This window comes from Lontra canadensis, unplaced genomic scaffold (assembly GCF_010015895.1).
Source record: "Lontra canadensis isolate GAN:19392208 unplaced genomic scaffold, GSC_riverotter_1.0 scaffold75, whole genome shotgun sequence".
Lineage (NCBI taxonomy): Eukaryota > Metazoa > Chordata > Mammalia > Carnivora > Mustelidae > Lontra > Lontra canadensis.
Window position 1 is genome coordinate 5873192 of NW_022631069.1, and position 21845 is coordinate 5895036.

General features: G+C 52.6%; 1 protein-coding gene across 4 annotated transcripts in view; it reads left to right on the top strand.

Annotated features, from left to right (window-relative positions):
• Positions 1–21506, top strand: part of SYT6 (synaptotagmin 6) — a 55144-nt gene extending 33638 nt beyond the window's left edge. Inside the window, exons 4-8 of one of the 4 annotated variants that reach the window (XR_004385436.1) lie at positions 9464–9584; positions 14036–14207; positions 15387–15516; positions 19349–19417; positions 21019–21506. Coding sequence is in view for 2 of the 4 variants with exons in the window: in XM_032881388.1 (XP_032737279.1) it covers positions 9464–9584; positions 14036–14207; positions 15387–15537; positions 21019–21090 (516 nt within the window). In the remaining 2 variants the exon portion in view is untranslated. Of the gene's footprint in view, positions 1–9463; positions 9585–14035; positions 14208–15386; positions 15538–19348; positions 19418–21018 lie in introns of all 4 variants that reach the window. The other 3 variants (XR_004385435.1, XM_032881388.1, XM_032881389.1) reach the window with 3 other exon arrangements.
• The last annotated feature ends 339 nt before the right edge of the window (positions 21507–21845 follow it).

A 21845-nucleotide genomic window follows, 5' to 3' on the forward strand; every position in this document is an offset into this window, starting at 1 on the left:
ACCTCAAGACGGCAATGATCATGGGCTCTTCCAAGGAATGTGATATGAATGCGATGAAGAACCTATCTGTCAAGTATCCAAACGCTCCATATCTGTTAGTCTTTTTCTCTCTTGACTTTGGCTTTGGTCACCAAGTTAAGTAGGTTAAAAGAAGTAAAAGAAAGTTCAAAATCCTGGCCAGAGCGTGCATGCTTGATTGGTTCTGCTAACTGGAAAAGGCAGTGGTTCTCATGCGGGGGGCGGGGAGGGGCGATACTTTGCTTTTCTGGCAAGTTCCAAGTGCTGCCAATGCTGCTGGTCAGGGAAACACCCTTGGAAAACTACTGCAATAGGACTATTTACAGACTTGTGTCAGACATCTTTAAAGCCCTACCCCGGTTTCTTAAACTCTCTAAATTTGGGGCAGGTGCCTTCTTGCTAAAACTTAGCTATCGGGGGATGCAAGGTGCATTGAGGAAAGGTGAAGAGCGAAAGTGAGCACGCTGCTCCAGGAAGATCTCGCATGGCTTTGACCCATCAGAACCCTTGTCTGCACCCAACAGAAGGGAAGGGGCCCTTCCATCCTCCTAACTTTTGCTTGGTGCCATTGATACCGAATGACTTTGGATCATGTTCCGTCTCGCAGGGATTCTGCTAGGGTCTGATCTACGGCGGCTTCAGAATCCCCTCCTTCCCCTTGTGCTGCAAACCGAGGATGTCCAAGAATGACCTGGGGAGCTTCTCAGTCATTCACAGCCCACTTTCACAGGTTCTGACTCAGTCTGTCTAGGGCACAGCACAAGAACCAAGCCTCCTCTTCCCCGGAGGGAGGTCTGGTGTACCTTATGAGGCTCAACCCTGAAGCCATCTCGTTACCCAGGGGGCATGCCCCCTGGACAGACCAGAGACTGAGGTTAACCAAGGTCCACTCCTGTCACCCACCCCCCTTCACCACCTTCTTAACCGGGTGCATCCCACAAAGCTAAGATGTTCATTCATTCAGCAGTTATTTGCTGAGCATGTGTTATGTACCAGGCACTGTGCTAAGTCCTGGGAATACAGTGGGGAGTGAAATATGGAGCCAGGACTAGGGTCAGGGAAACAAGGTGCCTAGGGGGAACAAGACTGAAGGAGGCCCTCACTCTTGGAGGCATGCATGAACCTGAGAGGGAGGGCCTCCTTCCCTTTTTGCTTCACCCTAGTCCTGCTCCTGATGAAGCAAAACCCAGTCCCTGTCCTTCGGGAACACACCATCCAGAGCAGGGGTGCGGCTCGGGAGGAAGTGGCCTGAAGGATGAGCGGACATCTGCCATGTGAAGAGCTGGAATGTGAGGAAAGCAGAATGTGAGGAGTCCCAGGAGTGGGGAGACCCCGGAACGCTTCAGTTGCTGCGGGAGGGCGAGGGCGGGGACTTGGACACTAATCAGGTAGGGCCCTCCCTGTGGGTCTTGATAAGTGTTTTGGATTCTATGCCAAGTGCAAGGGGAAGACACTGGAGGGTTTTAAACAGAGGAGTGACATGTTCCATCTTATAATTTTGCAAGAACACTCTGGCTGCTGTATGGAAAGTGGGACGCGTGAACACGGGAAGCAGAGAGGTCCATTAGGAGGCGGCTCTAAGTGGGCAGGTGAGAGATGGGTTTGCCCTCTGTGTGGTACTGGAGATGGAGAGAAGTGGGCAGGCTTGAGACTGAATTTGGAGGTGGAATTGACAGGGCTTGGTGATGGACTACATGCAAAGGAGAGAAGAGGGCAGGCATCGACGAGACTGTCTCATTTCTGGCCCGAGCAACTGGGAGGATGCAGGGTTTTTCCCCAGTTGGGCAAAACAAGGGGAGGATGTACATGGCAGATCGAAGTTCACCTTTGAACATCTGAGAGATCTGAGATTTCTGTGAGACGTCCACATTGAGACGTCGGGTTGGATATATGAGTCTGGAGTCTAGAGGAGAGGTTCGAGAAGGGACATAAATTTGGGAGTCCTGAGAATGCAAACGGGCATTAACATGGATGAGCAGAGAGAGAGAATGGGGGTTTAGAATTCCACTGTTTAGAGGCAGGGATGGGAGGAGGATGGAGCAGGAGCTGGGATGGAGAAGCCAGAGAGGTGGGAGGAGACCCCAGGGCAGGAGAGTCAAGGACAGGAGCGGCTGCTGCGGAGAGCCTCTTCACACAGCAGCCGCACCACGGTGAGACCGAGAGATCCTCGAGTGTCGGAGCTGAACCCTCAGGTCAGCAAAGAAACAAGGAAGCTAAAAGTCCCTGTCACTGGCCGTGCGAGCATGTGGCTGTGACTGAGACCAAAGCCCTGCCCACAGGCATCCCTAGGGCACCTGTTTGCAGAAATGCCCCTCAGCTACCCCAGGAGACCACGGCCCTGGGACCAGAGCATCTTCCCTCCTGCTGAGAGCCCCTGCCCCCACTACCCTGCTTGGGGCAGAGATTAGATGCCGAGATGCCCACCCTCTCCGGGCGGGGGGTGGGGGTGGGGGGCGGAGGACTGACAGCGGTTTGATAACCATGCAGCAGGACAGCTGGAGGCTAGAAAGGAAGACCCATTCTCATTGTTAACTTCATTAATGTGCCATTTATTCCTGTCATGAATGTGATGCCAGTGGAAAACCAGAGCAGAGTCCCTGGTCCCCCATGGACAAGCCCCCATGCGGCAGACTTTCCAGCTTGACCAGACATTGCCTCCATCTCTTCTAGAACTTTCCCAAACTCTACCCTCCTCAAGTTCCTTCCACCCCCTCACAGCCCCTCTCCCTTTCCGCCTACCTTTTAAAAAGTCATTAGGAAGAGATCTGTACCTCCCAGTGTGATTCTGACTCACGGATATTTGCCCAAAAGTAATGGTGCATGTGAAACACTAAACCTCTTTTTGAGGGCAGGTTCATGGAAGAGAGGCTGAGAAAAAGTTTCCTAAATAAAACCATCTGTTTCCCTGAAGATGCTCAGATACGGCAACATTTGCCTCCCCCTCCCCCGCCATGTGCTTTAATCTCTCAGGTCCCAGGGACACAGCCCAGCCCGAACATCTCACCGACTTCTTCCTGCACGCCCTGCCCCCCAAAGCTGGAGGGTCTCCCTCTTTCCCGGTGGCCATCCCGGGCTTTCAGGGTCTACACCACAGGCTGCAGCTGGAGTCCATTGAGTTCATATAAGGCATCTCTCTCCTGCCAAATCATTTATTCACATTGCTGCAAAGCCCTTGGGGCAGAAAGCACCTGAGAGAACAAGCAGGCAGAGATGGAACGCAGAACAAATGGAACCTGCCCTAGCCCCCCCCAGGTTCTGAGTATCACAGCAGCCCTGTCCGTGTTCCATCTTGCCACCCCCAGCATTCTCCCCAAAGCCTTAGAAGCTTGGGCCTGAGGAAGGGCAGGGAAGGAGCCAACCCAGCCTCAGTCCCTCCCCAAGCACGCGCGCGCGCGCGCGCGCACACACACACACACACACACACACACACCCCGCTCACAGCGGGAGTCCTGGAAGCTGTGGAGGATGGAGAACGCCCACCCCCTGGGATCCAGGGGCGCTGGGCGGGCGGGGTGTCAGTCTCTGCTCTCCGCCCCTACAGCCCCATCATCCAGCGGGTCACTAGAACCTGCTGATCGTTGTCTCAGAAACGTGCTGCCTTTGCTTCAAGGCATTTGTAACACTTGATCTTTCAACCCAGAGGCATTGGGAACCCCAAGTTAGACCAGGGGGGTGAGAGTAGGCAACCCAAGAGGAGCGAACAGAGCAGCTGGCCTGGAAAGACAAGTGTCGTGCAAGGACATCAGAGGTAGGGACAGATGATTTCAGGACAGAAGCATGGATGTGCAGAAGTCCCCACCCTGCATCTCACCTTCTAATACAGAATCTCTCACGTCCCCGCCTCAGCCTAGAATGGCCTCACTCATTCTCCTCTGCTCATTTTCCTTTGGCTCACCTTGCCAAAGACCCTGTTGGAAGCCTACCCTGTAACCCCAGGGCACTTTATTACTCCCTCTGCCGCCCCTTCCCCCTACATCTCGCCCAAGCCTGTCTTAAAGCACGGATCAGACCAACAGATTACTTCTATGCTTTCTCTTCCCTGTCCCTGCCCCAGGACTGTGAGATCTTTATAATATTTGCAAAGATGGAAGTAATAATTATAATAGCAGCTAACAGTCACTGAGAGCCTGCTCTGAGCCCGGCACTACGCCAAGCACTCTACACAGATGACATCATTGAATCCTAACAGCAACCTTAAGAGGTGGATGCTGTGTTATTAGCCCCATTTTACAGATTAAGAAACCAGCACTGCTCATTAACATCACAGCTGGAACTTGGATCGCACCCCACCCCCGTCCCCCACCCCCCGCCCTGAGCTGACTGAGCCCCAGTCCATACTCTCAGCCTTTCTCTCATCAGCCAGTACTTACTGAGCATTTACTGTGGATCAGGCCCTGGACTAGGTGCAACAGAGACCCCATCTCTGCCCTCAAAGAGCCCACGATCTAAGGCAAACCGAGCATTTGTCACAGAATCCGCATGAGTGATAGGAAAGTTAGGGTGGTGGCCTGGCTACGGAAGAGGAGGTCTGGGGTACTTTGGGGGCAGAGGAAAGGACCCAGCCCCAAGAGCCAGCCAGCCTCCACCTCTGACTCAGCTCTACCCCGATTCCAAGGCGCAGGCCTTCACAGAGGGATTGCTCCCTGGATGTTTTTCTACCCATTGGAGGCAAGTGGCTTCCACCCCGTCTCTCTTGCAGGCCGCCCTGCCCTGGGGTAGCTTAGCCGCACTTCCTACCCTGTGCTTCAGAGATCCTTTTCGGTCTCCTGTGGCCTTCCTAAAAGTGTAGCAGTTGCTTCTCTGCCGATGATGAGAGATTCTGACAAGCCACTTAATGATTAAGAGACAAGCGTTCTCTAAGAGATGGGGAAGCATGGTTCTTACTTCGCTTAGCCTGGATTCCCAAGACAGACCCGGAGTGTGGATGCCACTCATTGCCTATTTGAGAGGAAGAGAAAGCACCGGAGAAGACTAAAACACTTGGGGGTATTGGGGACCGAAGGAATGAGAGCGTTTGGATTTCAAGGCGAAGTTGCTAGATTCCTTGAGGCGGGCTATAGACAACAGTCAGGCATCCTTGGGTCGTCTCCATTGATGTTGATGGTAGGATTTCCAGTGTGAATCCTGGGTTTTTATGGCTGGCAGGGAGGGACTAGAATGTTTAGGATGATCCTCTCATGTTACAGAGATGTGAAAGGACGAGCCCAAATTCTCGTGGCTGATTGGTGGCTGAAGGATTCGTGGCTGATTGGTGGCTCCTGACTTGTGGTTCACTGTTTTTTTCCTGGGCAACCCCCAGACAGGAATTCTCTTCTATGCTTAGGGCTCTGTGAGTACATCAAAGAGGAGGAGACTCTGTTGCAGATAGCCTACCGGGCAACCCACAAGAGTAGCGGTGTGCCATGGAGGGGCCTTTGAGAACCTTGCGGCTCTCTGCCCTTTCCAAACTCTAGCCAGGACTGAGAGCCAGTGCTCCTGGACCCCCATCCACCCCCATCAGCCTGCAGGTTAGCAGCTGAGAGGGCCAAGTTGGTTTCTGCCAAGTTCTGGACAGCAGTGACCTCTCCATCACTGGGGAGCTCATTACCAATCAGGGGCCCTAAGGCAGCCTCCCCTGACAGCCAGTGAAGATGAAAGCAATAATGTGCGGGCTGTTCTGCAGCCCCTGGTCACCCTGGTTTTATTAAAGCCAAAGTCTCAAGCATCACTAATGAGCATAAAGGACTAGCAAGGAGTATAGGATCTGGGGCTGAAACCTCCTAAGAGAGGGGGTGGGGCAGAGCAAGGATCTGGCAAGGCCACCCAAGGGGCTGAGCTTCCCAGAGAGGGAGGTGACTGCCAGAAGATGCTGACTCTGTCTTTGCTTAGCCCCCCATCCCTCTATTTACTCAAAAGTAACCTCTTTATTTTCCTTTATCAAACAGGCCAGTCCTCTGCTGCCTGTGTGGGCAGGGGAACAACACCCGCTCCGTCCATTGAGCCAAGGGCATCCAACTTGCGGTCGGGCCCCGTGAGGCCCAGTCACCCACGGCAGAAGGTCCTGGGTCCAGCTGCAGGCCCCTTGGCTCCTGTTGTCTCTCTGCCTGCAAGTCATGGGGGTGGATCTTGGCTTGTTTTCTTTACTGTGCATGAAGAAAGGAGTTCACGGTCAGAAGCAGGGACCACAGTGGGGGTAGGGAGCCCCACACCACGCCGTAGACTCAGCACCCGTGTGCTGCCCAGCTGCCACAGTCCTGTCAAGAAAGGGCACCCCTGCAAAAAAGAGGGGGCCCTGCTGGGTTGGTGCTCCCCTGGAGGGAGCCATCTTTGAGAGCAGCGCAGAGAGCTGCATGTGATTCCCCCACACCCCAAGCCAGTCTCCCGAGTCCAAAACAAATTAGCTTGGACTCCCCCAAATAAGACAGCCCTTGAAAGAGCCACTGTGCATTGTAGGGCGACAGTGGCAGGGAAACCAGCCCCTTCAGAAGGGGCCACTGACATTGGGAAGCACTCCTTCCAGGGCTCTCCTGGCGAAGACCGGGCCTTGTGTTTCAGTCTGCGTTCATGGAGCTCCTCTCACACGTGGCCGCTTCTGAAGCAGGGGTAGGTGTAAAGCAAAGCTAGACCCAAAGGGGCCTCCAGTCACCAGAGGCTAGTGGGAGGGCACGGGGGCAGCAGAGGGGGGACTTGGTAACACCATGGCTCAGGGGCAGAAGGTGCGGCCAGGGTAGGGGGGAGAGGTGCTCTCCGTGGGCGGGACCCTGGGTGAAGACCCCTGCAAGAAGCATAGGATTGTCCATGCCAGGACCGGAGGAGAAACATTCTGGCAAAAGGGACCGAAGCTCCACCAGCCCTGTGGAGCGGAGGGTTGGGGTAGAGGAGTAGAGAGGAAGTGAGGTGAGGAACTAAGATGGGACCCTCGATGCAAGCTAAGACGCAAGCTTCTTGATTCCAGAAGCCGAACAGGGGGAGCCTCTGGGGGTGTTTGAGCAGCAGCCTGGATCCGTAAAAACTGGCACCAGAGCACTCACTAGTCACGCAAGTGGCTTAACTTGGGCAAGCTACTTAACTTCACCAAACAGTCCTTTTCTCCTGTTTGCAGTGGGGATAAGAGCACCTACCTTGGGGGGCTGTAGTAAGATTCACGGAGATGATTTGGCAAAAGACTTGGCATATGGCAGAGACATGGCTGAGTCTGAAAGGTTTCTCTAGCTTCAGGTAGGAATGAACCTACGAGGCTTACGAGGGAAATAAAGGGAGCTGGGGGCCCCCTCATGCCTCAGTGCCTTGGTCAGAGGTAGAACTTCCAGCCAGGTGCACCAGGGACCTGCTACATGAGGGGAAGGTTGCACTCCCTCAACACCATGTCACAGGGCCATTTCCTTTGTCTCCCTCCTTGGACTAGGGGACTAGGGGGACAGGAGACACACCCGAGGGAGATGGGGACCCTGGCACCTTCTTCAAACTGTACACCCCCCCCAAGACCGTGTGTGTGCTGAGGGGGGACTCTATCTCCACAGAGCATGGAGCCAAGTTCTAGAGGAACCAGGGTCACCTTGAGGTGCTCCCTGGGTGAGCCTGACGGTGCTCCAAGATAAAGTGAGTGGGAGGAGTGCTCTCCTAAGAGTGGGGAGTAAGCTGCATCTCCCACCAGCGGTGTAAGCCTGGGCAGAGCTTTGAGACCTGCTTTTTTGAACACTGAGCTCTTCAGCCTGTGAAGTGCAAGGAATAAGGACACTTCGTGCCTCACAGAGTTGCTGTGCACATAAGAGTTCGTGGCTGTGGGTGTCAGCTCACTGGCTCTGCACCGCTGTGGGGTTCTGTGTGCTGGAGGGGGTCCCACCTCTAAGGACTGTACGGCTCTGCCCACCTAGCCCCCCTCCTGGGGAGCTGGGGGCGTTCCCCTTCTACTGCTCTGGGATTCAACGGTGGGGGCAAATAAAAAGACCAAGGCTGAATCTTGCGCTAGAGCGAGGGTGGGCACCCATCCCACCTAGAGGAGAGCCCTGGGACCGCATGCTCTGGAAGACGGTGAGAGAGGCTTGGATTCATCTGCAGCTGGGGCCAGGTATCAGGTGTTTCTAGGAGTCCTGAACAAGGGGGCGTTCTTTATGAGAAGAAGGGACAGAAATCTTGGTGTCACCCTTGACTGCTCTCTTTCTCACATGTCGCCTCCTCAGGGAGGCCTGCCCCGGCCAACCTGTCTAAAATTCAAACAACTATGGCCTCCCCTACGAGCATGACGCATCCCCCTTCCCTGCCTTACATTTTTCTCCTCGATACTTTTCACCGTCTAACTTTTTACCTTTTTTCTTTTCCTTTGCCTGAATAAAATGTAAGCTCCGCGGGGCAGTTGGGACGGGGTGGGGGGAGGGTTGTGTATTTTGTGTTTTTCCCGTATCTCTAGCGCACAGAACAACACTTGCACACAACAGGCGCTCAGTGAACACTTGTCGATTGACTGAATGAATGAGCGAGCGGATGGCCCCATCCAAAATCAGAGCCCCTCCAAACCCTGCCCTCCTCCTTCACCCAGGGTTGGGGGCCAGGGAGGGGTGCACCAGACCAGCCTCAGAGCCTGGGGGTAGTTTTGGCAACAACAGCATCCTCCTCCATCAAGTGGGGAGCAGGGAGAAGAAGCAGTCCAGCCAAGTGCTGTTTCACTGGACAGACAGACATTCTTGCCGTCTTTGAAGTTTACTGAGAAACTTCCTAGGATTGGACGCCCCCGGGGGCAGGAGGTGCTATACTCCCTGCCGGGTCATATTCGAGGGATGGTCACATTTGAGGGAAAAGGACAAGGTGGATCTGAGGCCTGGCACAGACCCGGGATGGGGAGTGTACATCTCCTTGCTAGGCAGCATGGCCTGAGCAAGGTCACGATCCTTTTGCTTTCGTGCCGAGGTCTGGAGGTTAGAGTGCTGGGTGGGTCTCTGGAGAGGCGGGGAAGCTGTCAGGCAGAGGGACTGGTGAGGGACAACTGAGCCTGGGGGCTGGCGACAGACCTGCAAGGAGAGAGCCCCGGCTGGCCGGAGCGTGTCTTGTGTGGGACACTGCCATGCCCACGGCCAGGCAGGGCCTGGGGTGTGGAGTCAAAGGGGACCAGTGGCTGAGAAGGGCAAACTGGAGGGGAATGGGGCTGGGCCACTCCGGGGCTGCTGGTCTGGAGGCTGCAGGCGAGGGCCAATGGAGGGCAGGGCAGGACCCAGCAGTATGACGAGGACTGGGACCAGCATCTGAGCAGAGTGGAGAAGGAACAATGCACAGGGCAGATTCTACTGAAGAGGCAACATCATTCTCATTGTCTTTTATTCCCAGTTACTCCCAGCATTGAGGCCAGACCCTCAGGTCCAAAAGACAAGGCACTCTGCCTCAAAGAGCCTTCTCCTAGGTCCCAGAGTGGCCCTCAGCAGCGGCCCTGGGAGCCATGTGCCCCTCATGTGCCCTCTTGTCTGCTTTTTTGCAGGAAAGTGTGGATCTGGGAGAGATCATGTTCTCCCTGTGCTACCTGCCCACAGCAGGCCGGCTCACCCTCACAGTGATCAAATGTCGGAACCTCAAGGCGATGGACATCACAGGCTACTCAGGTACTTCTTCTCCCCGAGTGGCCTGCCAATTGACATTAGCACCTCCTGTCATTTTCCCTTAAAGGAGAGAGAATAAGAAATAAACACATAGGGGAAAACAAACAAAAAAAAACAAAACAAAACAAAAACAAATACAAATACAAATACAAAAAAAAAAAACAAGGAAAATCTTTCTAGTTACATGAGGCCCCAGAACTTTCAAGGGTTTTGTCAAGTTTGAGCGTGCAAATGTTTGTAGGTCCGCACGGCCCTGCGGCAGCCCCACAGATCTAGTCAAGGGGGCAAAGCCAAGTGTATTTGTATCTGAGTTTTTTCTGCAGGGCTCATGGCCCCAGCCCCTGCACCAGGATTGCTGTTAGGTACAGAATAAGTCCCGTTCTAGCAACTGAGGACATGCTTGGTTGGGGGCCACTGCAGAGACTGATCCTTTCTGTGATTCTGTAAGTCGTGATCCTTTCCATGATTCTATAAGTCATTGTCAGAGAAGGTATTGGAGTTTTGATATAACAGAGACATTGTTTGAGTCCCAGGAGCCTCCTTCCCCCTGTCGGCTCACATTAGCCCGGGAAGTGTCCCAAAGAGCAGACGTGCAGCACAGCCTGGGCTGTGCTCGGAGTTGCAAATGTAGGGAAAGGCTTGTTTCCCTAGACCCATCACCCAAGGGTCTCTTCTGATGAAACAGATTTCCAGTGTCAAACCACTCCAGAGGTGCTGATGTTTCCTTTTATTCATTCATTATTTATTTTCCTCGAAAACCCCTTAGTATCAGCACAGTGACCATAAAGAGGGGATGGTCCAGCTGCAAACCTCCGGGCCCAGGTGTGACCTGGTGTAGCTGGAAGAAGATGAGGTATTAGACCTTGAAAAATTAGGTTTTGGGGAAAGGTAGTTGGAAAAAGCTGAGGTAATGTGTGTCTGCTGCCGCTTTGACTCCCTCGGAGCTTCTGCTCCCAGCCCCCCATCTCTGTGCAGCGCTCATGTCTTCCAGGCCAAAAGCTCCCCAAGGTAGCGTCCACCTTAATGCCGCCTTCCGCTGGAGCTCCCACTGCACTTCGGGGAGGACGCCGGGAAGAGCTTAAAGAGCCTCTTCCGACGTGTGCAAAGCTCTCAGGCCCCACCAAGTCAGCGTCCTCCAAAAATACAGCCAATGTAGATTTCATTTCAATATCAAAATAAGTGCATGCTGGGGACAGAAATTTCGCTGAGGACTGTCAAGCCTGCTGAGGGAAATAGGATTTTGCTGCCTAAGTCCCCACACTATCTTCTCTGGTGTAATTAAATTGATGTGCTAGAGAGAGAGCTTACGGCAAAGCCACTGAGGTAATCATAACGGCCGTTCCACATCAGAGGGTTGGGGGGAGAGATTTTTCTCACGCTAAATTCTAATCTTCCTCTTGCAATTGACCCTCTTTTCTACCTGGGTTTGGAATCTGCTGTTAAATCTCAGTTTGATTCTGAAAATTCAGGGGTCCTCTTTTTGTCAGGGATTTCTGCCTGTTTGGTTCACAGATGTAAGCAAGTGTCTGGAACAGAGCATGCAACACACTAGGCTTTGGATAAATATATTTTGAATGAATGAATGAATGAATGAATGAATGAATAGTGCAAGGAGCCTTGTCAGAGGGTGAAACAGTGGGGCACGTGTGCCGGGGGCCTCTCAAACAAGATCTCTTGTTTTTGAGGATGAGTTTGAGGTTGCTGTCGGTCCAGACTTGCTTGGATCTTGGGCTAAAGCAGGGAGTGAGTGGAGCTCACTGCCTGTTCTTGATTTCTATGACATTGGCCACCAAACCTGAGGGTCTACCTAGTCTCCTTGATTTTACTAGTCCTGAGTCAATTCTCTAAGCCCATCCACTGGAATGATCACAAAATAATAATAAGGATCAGGACACCGCAAAAGGGTGGTGAGCAACAGCACCCATCTTTTCCACATCTGGTCTTTAGTGATTTGAGTCTATTGGTTTAAAATGTAAACTTTGGGGGCACCTGGGTGGCTCAGTGGGTTAAAGCCTCTGCCTTCAGCTCAGGTCATGATCCCAAGGTCCTGGGATCGAGCCCCGCATCGGGCTCTCTGCTCAGCGGGGAGCCTGCTTCCCCCTCTCTCTCTGCCTGCCTCTCTGCCTGCTTGTGATCTCTGTCAAATAAATAAATAAAAATCTTTAAAAAAAATAAAAAAATAAAAAAAAATAAAATGTAAACTTTGAAGTCAGACAGACCTAGGTTCAAATCCGAGGCATGTTCCTGAATCTCTCCAGCCTCCATCTCCCTATCTGTAAAAGGGGATGATGATGATAGATATTCTATAGCATTGGTGGGAAACTTAAAAGACACAAGGTACATAAATCTCAGCACAGTGCCTGGCACATACTGAATGCTGGACTGTGATGGTTCCCATGACAATGGGGTGAAAGGTACTGCCAGGCTTTGTGCCTCCTCCCTCAGCTGCATGGAACTTCATAGGCTCTTAGAGAGCAAGCAACCTCCAAGGTCTTACAGAGCCAGCATTCTGCTGGAAGCCACACACTAAGGAACAGTCATCTCTCTGCTTGGCCTCTTGGACAATCACGAGATTGATGGTCTCTCCAAGGGAGCTACACCCACTGAGTTTTATAAATGGATATGCCTCGTAGGAGTGAACAGAGTGGGGGAAGGAAGCTGAGACTCTCCCAGTTGGTGATAAGCCAGCTATCTGCCTAGTGGCCTCTGGGACAGTTGGCTCTGTCTTATTTTTTCCAAGATAGGTGGCATGGGACACCGCTGGGCTGTGGAAATGCATGGAAATGGGCATGGCAAGGGCTGGGAAAGCACTCGGGCAGCCTCAAGCCTGAAGACGCTTTCCAAGGCAGTGTCTACCTTACGGAGTGTAGACGTTGCTGTGTTAGTGATGGGTCTTGTAACAAGCTTTCTCCACCTGACTGCTCGGACCTCGACCCTGCCCTGGGCATATCCATAGAGAATAGAGCCCTCCGACATCAGAAAGCTGTCTCACAGAGGTTCTAGGAACCCCACCTTCCTTTTTACTGACAACACCCCTGAGAGCAGGGCCTTCCAAATGGGTCATTGGAAACAGCAGGTCGATTAAACACCTCTGCTTAATCACAGTCTTGCCAGCTCCCTCGTAAACCTGAGTGCCCCCGTGGTTAAGGCATGGCTGCCCTGTCACGTTAGTTCGTCCGCAGCTCCTTTGGGTGTCTGCGGCAATGCCTTCGAGGCTCAGTGTCTCCTCTCACATGTCGTGGTTCTCTCTAGCTCCCCCAGAGCTGGGTGCCTCAGCTGCCCTGTGATCGATGTCCAGGGAGCATGAGGGCCTGGCGGGTGCTCAGCGGCCAGGAGATAGAACCACGTGCCTGGGCCTCAAGGCTCCAAGCAGCGGCCGCTCGGCCCACACCCCACCCCCCGCCCTGATGGCTTCCTGGGAACCCTGGCTCCTAGGCAAGAAGGTGTCTCAGTATATCAGCATCTCAGAAGCTGTTATTACCTGTGAGTCACTCTCCATTTCTTGAGCTGTGACGCATAAATAACAATTATGATGGTGCCTGAGACACCTGTGCTATGAGCTACAATAGGTGTCCCTTCACTCGGATGAGTGGGAAATTTCAGGGTAGAAGGGTGACCATGAAACGTATTCAGAAAGCTAAAGAAGGGACAGGGAGGGGGGCATGTGGAGGCTCAGTAAAAAGCTATCTCCTCTGGCGATGGAGAGGATCCAAGGTCCCACTGGGCAGTGAAATGTCACCGGACTGCCCCGAATCTCAGGAACCCGCCTTACTCCGGGCCCCAGCACAGCTCCATCCTCCTCCTCTGCCCCAAAGTGGGCAGGAAACGGCTTCCGGGGAAGCAGAGAGCAGGGTCCTTCCTGATGCCAGCTGGAAATGAGCTTGCTGGGACAATGAGACCCATAATCCTCTTGCCAGGTGGGAGGACATGAACAGCATTGCGACTGTCGCCATTCCTTTACTCTGACAGCTGCGACTCCTTGCGTGTCATCGACTTCTGTTTTTACCCCCTCCCCTTATCCTTTGGTTAATAATGCTGACGAACCCCAGAGGAAAGGACTCCAAGCAGGTGAAAGGAAGGGTGCCTTTGTTCAGCTTCACCACCCTTCGGAGCCAGCTGGCCATCACGGAGCTGGGAGGTGGGGCCGTGAACCGCATCCCCACGGGCAGGTGTCCTGTCTGACTTGAGGCCAGCTTCACCATTGGTGAAAGTCCATTAGGCATTCTCCCAATAATCCTGAGGTCGCTAAAGACTCTGTGTTTTATGAAGCACAAAGTGTCCTCAGAGACAGGTGTGCTGCATAAATACAAGGTGGTTTAATTATCCTAACAACCCACTGGTACCATCTGATGAGCAACAGTAGGTCCATGGCTTCCATCCCTCTGCTGCAAATGATGTTCCAGGACATCTGGTTAACATGCTCCCTTCCCTTTCCATCACTCCCACTGGTGCAGATCCATATGTCAAAGTATCCCTGCTTTGTGATGGGCGGAGACTGAAGAAGAAGAAAACGACCATAAAGAAAAACACTCTAAATCCTGTCTACAATGAAGCCATCATCTTTGATATCCCCCCAGAGAACATGGATCAAGTCAGTCTGCTCATCTCGGTTATGGATTATGATCGGTAGGTGAGGGTCCCGGAGGGCCATGGTTTCCTGCCTCTCACCCCCACGCCAGGGCAGTGCAGGGTTTCAGGAGCCCATTGGCCTCGAGTCTGGCTCCACCCAAGAAGGGTGCAGAAGTTTGAGGAAGAGCCTGGATTCCCCTGAGCAAAAGCTCATGCTTTGCTTCCCAGCAGGCCCATTTCCACCCATCAGTTTCCCTGAATGTGCTCCTGCTGATTCCTTTTCCTCCATCTGGCACCAAGTCTGAGCACCTCTCCTCTCCATTTCTGATGCTGCTACCATTCCCACTGACAGACAGCTGTGCAGCCTCCCAGCAGACGGCCTCCATCACTCCCTGACTCAAGTCAGCCAATGCATGGGAGGCTCACCTTCTTTAAAGACCACTTTCTTCGGAACCTGCCCTTTCTTTGGAACCATCTGTGGTTCCTGTTAATCCAGGCCCTTCCCCTGGTTTCTCAAGACCTTCCAGAATCTGGACCCAGCATCATCATCCAACTTCATTTCCTCTTCCTTGCATGGATTTCCTCTCTTCCACTTAGTCAAATCTTCTCTTCCATCAAGGCTGGCTCAAAAATGTTTCCCAACCCCGCCCCAACCCCCGCCCCGAGCCACCATGACACCTCTCCAGTTCACTCCAACTGAAGGAGGGGAAAAAAAAAAACCACAAAACAAACATGCAGTAAAGCCTTCATGTAGGATTTTTAGCACAAGTTCTCGGGCATACTAGGTACTCGCTGAACATATTTGCGTGAAGACTGATATTCTTGCTAAGTGAGTAAATCACATGCTAACCACTGGGGGTATGGAGAAATGGTGCTTAGAGCAGGGTGATTTATTTCCAAATGCCGATGTCTCGAGCGAGGGTGTGATGTGCTAGCTGAGTCAAAGAAGAGAAAAGACTGAAATTCTCCTGTTCCCTAAAGTCAGGCCATCTGCCCACCATTTCCTGAGATCCCAAAGGCGTTTATAACCTTTTTCTCATCTGTCTGAGTCAGTGTCCACCCAAGGAGGCTGGGCAAAGCTTCACGGCCGCTGATAGTCTGAGAGGCCTTGCCAAGCATCTATTTTCAGAGCTCAGCACTCCAAGTTAGCCCTGCCAGGCAGAATCCCAGACCCCGGACCTCCCTTTCTGGCAGCATGTCCGGTCACCAGCTCCAGGCCCTTTGTTTCTCCCCCAGAGTGGGCCACAATGAGATCATAGGAGTCTGCCGTGTGGGGATCAATGCTGAGGGCCTGGGCCGGGACCACTGGAACGAGATGCTGGCGTACCCGCGGAAGCCCATCGCACACTGGCACTCCTTGGTGGAGGTAAAGAAATCCTTCAAAGAGGTGGGTGAGGTCGTGCTCAGCCCTTGGCATGTTTGCTGCATGGCCACGCGGGCTGGAGAATGGCAGTCAGCGGCTGTGTGACCTCGCCTGCGTTGCTCCTTCCCGGGGTGCGCGTCAGCGGCAGGAAGGAGGTGGAGAAGGATGGGGGGAGCTGCCTGACAGAAAGCCTCTGATGTTGAGTATATTGAAAGTGACTGAGTCCTAAATGGAAAAATAAAACCGGGAGGAAGCCCTCCCAGCGGCTCCCTGGTGCCAGGCCCGGAATGCTTTCACAGAGCCCCCTGGGCCAACTCGGTCCTCTGGGAGAAAGCCCCACGAGGGTGAGCTCAGAACTTGGCAAGAAATTCTACCCTTGTTGAATCACTATGTTCCCTGAGGCTCTAGCCAGGCCGTCCTCAGGCAGTCTTCATGGCCTCCATGCGGATGGCCAGAGACGAGATCCTGCTGCCATGAAAGCTGGTTCTCCCACGGCTGGAAAGAGCATGGCTGCAAGGCGTCACGCTCTCTGACGGGGTCCTAACAGGGATAGAACACGTGGAGCACTACCCAGGAGTCCTGAGCCCTGGGCTCCAAACTCGGCCCCTTCGAACTTGCTGTATAATCTCCAGCCAGTCATTTCTCTCAGTGGCAAAAGAAAATGTCCCTTCCCGTGATATTTACAGTCGGCTCCCCCTCCACCAAACTCCACCAGTGTGAGATCCTGCAAATTATCATCCTGGTGGCTCCCAGGCCTGATTTTTCTCAAAGGGTTGGGATGTGGGGGTAGCCAGGCGAGCCTGAAACCTCAATTTGAGGATCTCACACCCCAGTCCATACCCTAAAAAGATAGGTGGTTGTTTGTTCATCCCAGGCTTCAAGCCTAGGAAGTCCAGAGGTTAAAATGGGAAAACTGACTAATAAACAAAATAAATAAAGCTTTAACCCTTACACCATATGGCCCCTCAGCTTAAAAGCAGTCACCTTAAAAACAGAGGACTATGGACCTTTGAACAGCACAGTTCGAATGGTGCGTGTCCACGTGTGTGTGGATTTTTTTTTTTTTAATAAATACAGAACAACACTGTAAATGTATTTTCTCTCCCTTACAACTTTCTTAATGACATTTTCTTTTCTCTCACTTTATTGTAAGAATACAGTATAGACCTCCTATAACATAGAAAGTATGTGTTCATGGACTCTAATGTTATCGGTAAGGCTTCCGGTCAACAGTAGGTGATGAGTAGTCAAGTTTTGGGGGAGTCGAAGTCATAGCAGATCTTTGACTGTGTGGAGGGTCAGTGCCCCTAATCCCAGTGTTGTTCAAGGGTTAACTGTAATCCCTTCTCCCGGCTCTGGGACACGGGAAAGGCGAGAGCAGCAAAGCCAGAGGATCTGGCAGCTCTGCCTTCTCTTCTCGGTGTGGCCAGGCCTGTCTCTCCCTGCTTGCAGCGGTGTGAGTTGTCTTAGGAGAGACTGAGGGCTCGGAGGGAGAGAGGGCTCTGGGAGCCAGGCTAACTGATTTACCTACTGCGGTAGGCACGTCTTTGGGGTGAGCATGGAGAAGTAAGGCATCCACACAAAGCTCCTGTTCATCAGAGGGCTCCTGGTTCTGTCTTGTAGTTGCCTTGATTCACAGTGGTGAAACTTGGATGACGGAGACTGGTCCCTCGGCTCTCCAGCTCCCTTCCCCCAAGGGAGCCTCTGCCCCTTTTTAGGCAGAAGGCTCCCTACAGGGTGTGGGTGAGGCACCCACGACCACCCTCCGACTCCACGGGAGGCAGCTCCTGGAAGGAACCGAGGATGACCTGGGGTCCACACTCTGTGCATCACTGAACGCAGGCCTGATTCAACCAATGAAGGGCGCCATTCCCCCTCCCCCCTCTTAAATCCCTTGGAGATATTTAAGAGTAGAATAAGCATACTAAAATGTTCAGGGTGGTTTAGGGGCAGGGACATGTAAGCTGATGGGCTGTAGGGCTTTAGGCAACTCATTGTCCCCCTCTCCAGGTTCTTGGTTGGTGAACGAGGGGGTCGGCTCCCGTCATCTCTGCTTTTCTAGGAAACTCTGACCCTAAGTGATGGGGGATAGAACCAGTGAGTACTCCCGTGGCACCAGCTCAGAAAGATAACCCTCCCTGTGTGACTGGGCCGCCCTGTCCACACAAACTGAAGCTACCGGCCCGTGGCGGCTGGAGTTGGGGGTGTGTGCAGGGAAGCCAGAAGGTGCCGGCCCTCAGTTCCAGAATCACTCTACGGTGAATACAACCTAATTAAGCCAAATAATTGATTCCAAGTCCCATTCCTTTGAAAACTCTGACTCACCAGTCCAGACTACAAAAGAAAGAAAGATAAAGTAGAATCAAGCCCTTGAAAATGAATATTTGATGAGACAGTAAAGGGAAAGTAACAGTATATGGAAAACGAAAAGAGAATAAATTGATTTATATCCTTTGGGTTTACTTTTTTCTTGACCTCGCACACCAAGCTCCCGAGCCCGCCCCTCCCCCTCTCATTATCCTACCATTTTGTGCTCAGCGGATCATTTCTCCATATGAAGAAGCTGAAAATGACATTCATCTTGGCAACCTAGGATTTCACCTACACTTTTAGCACCCACAGTTTGAGTATCTTTATAAAACTGCATTTAAAACCCTACCAGGCAGATAGGAAGTAAACCCTCTTTGGGCTCAAGTGATGTTTTGCACTCGAACACCTCCCCCCTCAATCACCCTTAAAGCTCCCATCTTGCCTCCTCGGTTAAGTTGTGGACATTGAACAAGAGCCTTGCTCCTGGAACTTGCTTCTCCCATTCATATCCTACATACAGAAATCTCACTCTCCCGCTCCTGGGAAGATCTATAAAGTACACACATCTATAAAGTACTCTCTATTTAAATTGTACCTTCCTTCGAGAAGTTTTGAGTGCCATGATCATTTCTTTTTTATTAATGAGAACAGAGGGCACCCTACTTGCCCACTTGTTTGGGGTTTTAAAATAAGGTTGAGTGGAATAAATGAACTGAAAAGGCATTTTCCCCTGCTGGGATGTTTTTAGTGAGTAGAAATGGATTAAGCCCCAGCGAGCTTCCTTCCCTGGTGGCAGCGGTGGCAGTGGCCCCCTTCCCTTCAGGAACTGCTGCGTGTTACTGCTATCACCACACACAGAGCCAAGGCTGACCAGCAGCCTTCTCCAAGGTGTTCTATCAGGAAGGGCCAAGTGGAGATCAGCTTCCAGAGATTTCAGATCTGTCTGAGCGTGGCCCCATTGCAGAACAACAAAAGGTCTTAAGGAACACAGGCGTCCTGGCACAATCACTTTCCCAGGCGCCAGGGAAGGAGGCCGATCTTTTTGACTTCAGAGCCACCATGATAAGCCTGCTGGAGTCTTTCACCTTCCTGTTGTCCCCAAACCCCATCTCCTTCCTCTGTTTGTCTTCACAGAAACAATCAGGGGCTGGCAGGGAAGCCAGCGTGCCTTCTGCATGTGTCCTGGATGGACAGTTACGCTCCGCGTGACTTGGGCTATTATAAGAAAAAAAAAAAGGTACCCTGTGTGGCCATTTCACTTTTTCTCCTCCACACTGGCCTATCAATCAGATTGTTTAAGATTGTTTAAGTGGCAAGCTTGACCAGGGGAGAAGCCAGGAATCACTGTGTAACTTTCAGCGGCCCTAAAGGCTGGCACAGAGAGAGTAGATCCCCTAAGACAGAGGTGTGTTAAATGAGAGCATTGGTGAGCATCTTGTGTTGCCTTCTGGTTAAGAGGCACTCGAGTCAGAAGTCACCATGGGCTCAACAACCAGGCACTTATTTATTTAAAATATTTCACCAGGGAAACCCTCGGTTGTGATTTCATTCACGTGGACGCTGCAAGCAGAGAGACTGTCACCTGGAGTTAGGAGTAAGTACCCGGTGTGGCCCCTAAGACGTTAGGTTTCCTCTTGCCCCGTGCATCTCCTTCTCCCCCGGCTGTGGCCGGATCGAAGCTGGCAGCAGGAGGGTGCGGAGGGAGCACGGAGCTGGGAGTTAGGAGACCTGGTTTCACCTGGTGGCTCCGCCCCTAACTAGCTGTGTCTTGACTTCTCTGTGTCTTGGTTTTGTTATACGTGAGAACTGGACAGTTGAGTGGATGGCACCCCAGGCCTGCCCCCAGGTCGGGCATGCTAAGATTGCTCAGGTCTAGGGCACGTAGTGGTGGTCCTCCTCTGTACCCGATGGCCCAGTGTGGGGTTAGTTGTGAAGATCTGCCGGATGGCCTGTACAGGGACACGAAGGGACCGAGCCTGGGGAAGGTGACAGAGGCTTTCTGTAGAAGTGGGAGCGTGGAGATGTCCCGCAGGTCGGGGTCTCTCCTCAGCGCTGTGGATTTCCAGTAGGAAACACTGGCTGGCAAACATTCTCTTCCTTAGGTGGCTCAGCTCTGTCTAGAGACGGCTGTGCTGTGGGGAGCACGGCATCCTTCCCCCTTCCGCCCCCATTCGTGCCCAGGTGCAGAGAGAAGCTTCTACTCAGCCCATCATCCCATCGTGGAGACCCCCAGAGCTCAGGGGCAGCAGAGGAGGCCGTACTTTGTTTCAGAAAGACCACCTCGACCACCTCCCTGACTCCCTCTGGAGCCCTGTCCCACGGGCACCTGGGAGAGGTTTGGGTCTCCTCAGCTCCCAGGAAGGATGGAGTGAACAGTGGACACTGCCTCACTTTGAAGTTACCCGGCCCCAAGATGGGTCAAGAATTTTCCTGGGGTCAGATCTTTGCCCAGAAAACAGTGCCCCAGCACTACTGGCTTTTCAGTTAAGGAAGGGTCGAAGGGCTCACGTGCAGGTCCATCCACTCTCAGCCCTCTTCGCTCTGTTACTCCTCCTTACATCACCCACCTTGAGAGGAGGATCAGGGTGGGGCTGACAGGGCAACCTGTGAGGCAGGAGAAGGCAGGGGATGGTCCTGAGGGGGGGAGGGGCTGCCCGCCTCCTACCCCCAGCTCCTCACAAGGTGGGTGTGAATGCCCACAGGAAGCATTAAACCTGAGAAAGAGAGCTGGATGCTCGAGCGATATCAGGTTTGTAGCTGCGCTAACAGCTCCCAGACAAATTGCTAATAATTCATGGACGTGGGTTCTTGGCAGTAAGGGCACATTCTGTAGACGGCCTCTTTCGCTGCTAACATAATCCGATTTTCAGTGTGAAAAATGGCTGAAGCACTCAGAAATGGCTCAGTCATAGCATCTCATTAACACACACACACACACACACACACACACACACAGTGGAGAAAATCTTCATTACCTCTGCAGTAGGTCTTAAAAAAAAAAAAAAAAAATCAGGTATTCCAAACTGGAAGCTCTACAGCTCTTTTCCTTCTGTTTTTGCATGGCTGACAGCAAAATCCAAGTAAGCTTATGAAAAGCCGGGAAGGGTGAATTCAGTGCATGGGCCACAGAAGTTTCAAAAGTTGAAATGCCAGTCCCCTTGGCCATGGGTAACCAGCCTTCTCCCCTCTCCACAGTGGCAGGGCCGGGCTGCCAGCTTTGACAGCGAGAGCTCGTGCCCGTCTCCGAAACCACCTCCCACACCATGAGCTGTGCAACCGGGCGACACCAACGGGACTCAGCGACGCTCTTTTTGCACTCGTTCAACTGTCCAAACAGTGTCGCGCAGGGGCAGCAGCAGCCGTAGCACGAGTCTTAACTGCTCCTGCATGGGTCAAGGTCACGACCCTTGTCATGTGGCCAGACCTGTCTTAGTCTTTCTTGTCTCCCAAGGTGATGTTTTCTGTGGTTTTTCACTTTTTATGGATCTGCTGCCAAGAAGAGAAGGGGGGAAGAGTAGGAGAAAAAGAAGAGTAGAGAGCCCAGAAGCTGGTTCATATAAAATACAATGTAAAATAGTCTTCTCTTCTGGGGAGGTGGTGTGATTTCCTTCAGTGTTGCGTCTCCATCAAGCTCCACAACCCTGGAGGAGAAGGACGTGGGATGGAGTCATGGCTGTGTCTGCAGTAGCCTGCAGAAGCCTGCAGGAAGGAGCAAATGAGGCCAAGAGCCTTGACAAAGCTCTAGTTGTGACCCTTGGAAGCTCTCTGCCCCTGTGACGCAGACCGTGATGCAGACTCCTGGTCCTACGGTGAAATCACGAGCGCTCCGAGGTGTCCACGCAACTCCGCTGGTCGTGCAGGGCTCCTTGTGTCCCCATCTGCCCCCGCTTCCTTGTTGACTTTCCTCATCATTTGAAAATGTCTTGACTCCTCCTGAGAACTCAGCCCCTCTCTTTAGGAATGATTCTGCTGAATCGAAACATGCCGAATGTTTTCTGGCACACCACAGTTAATGACCATAT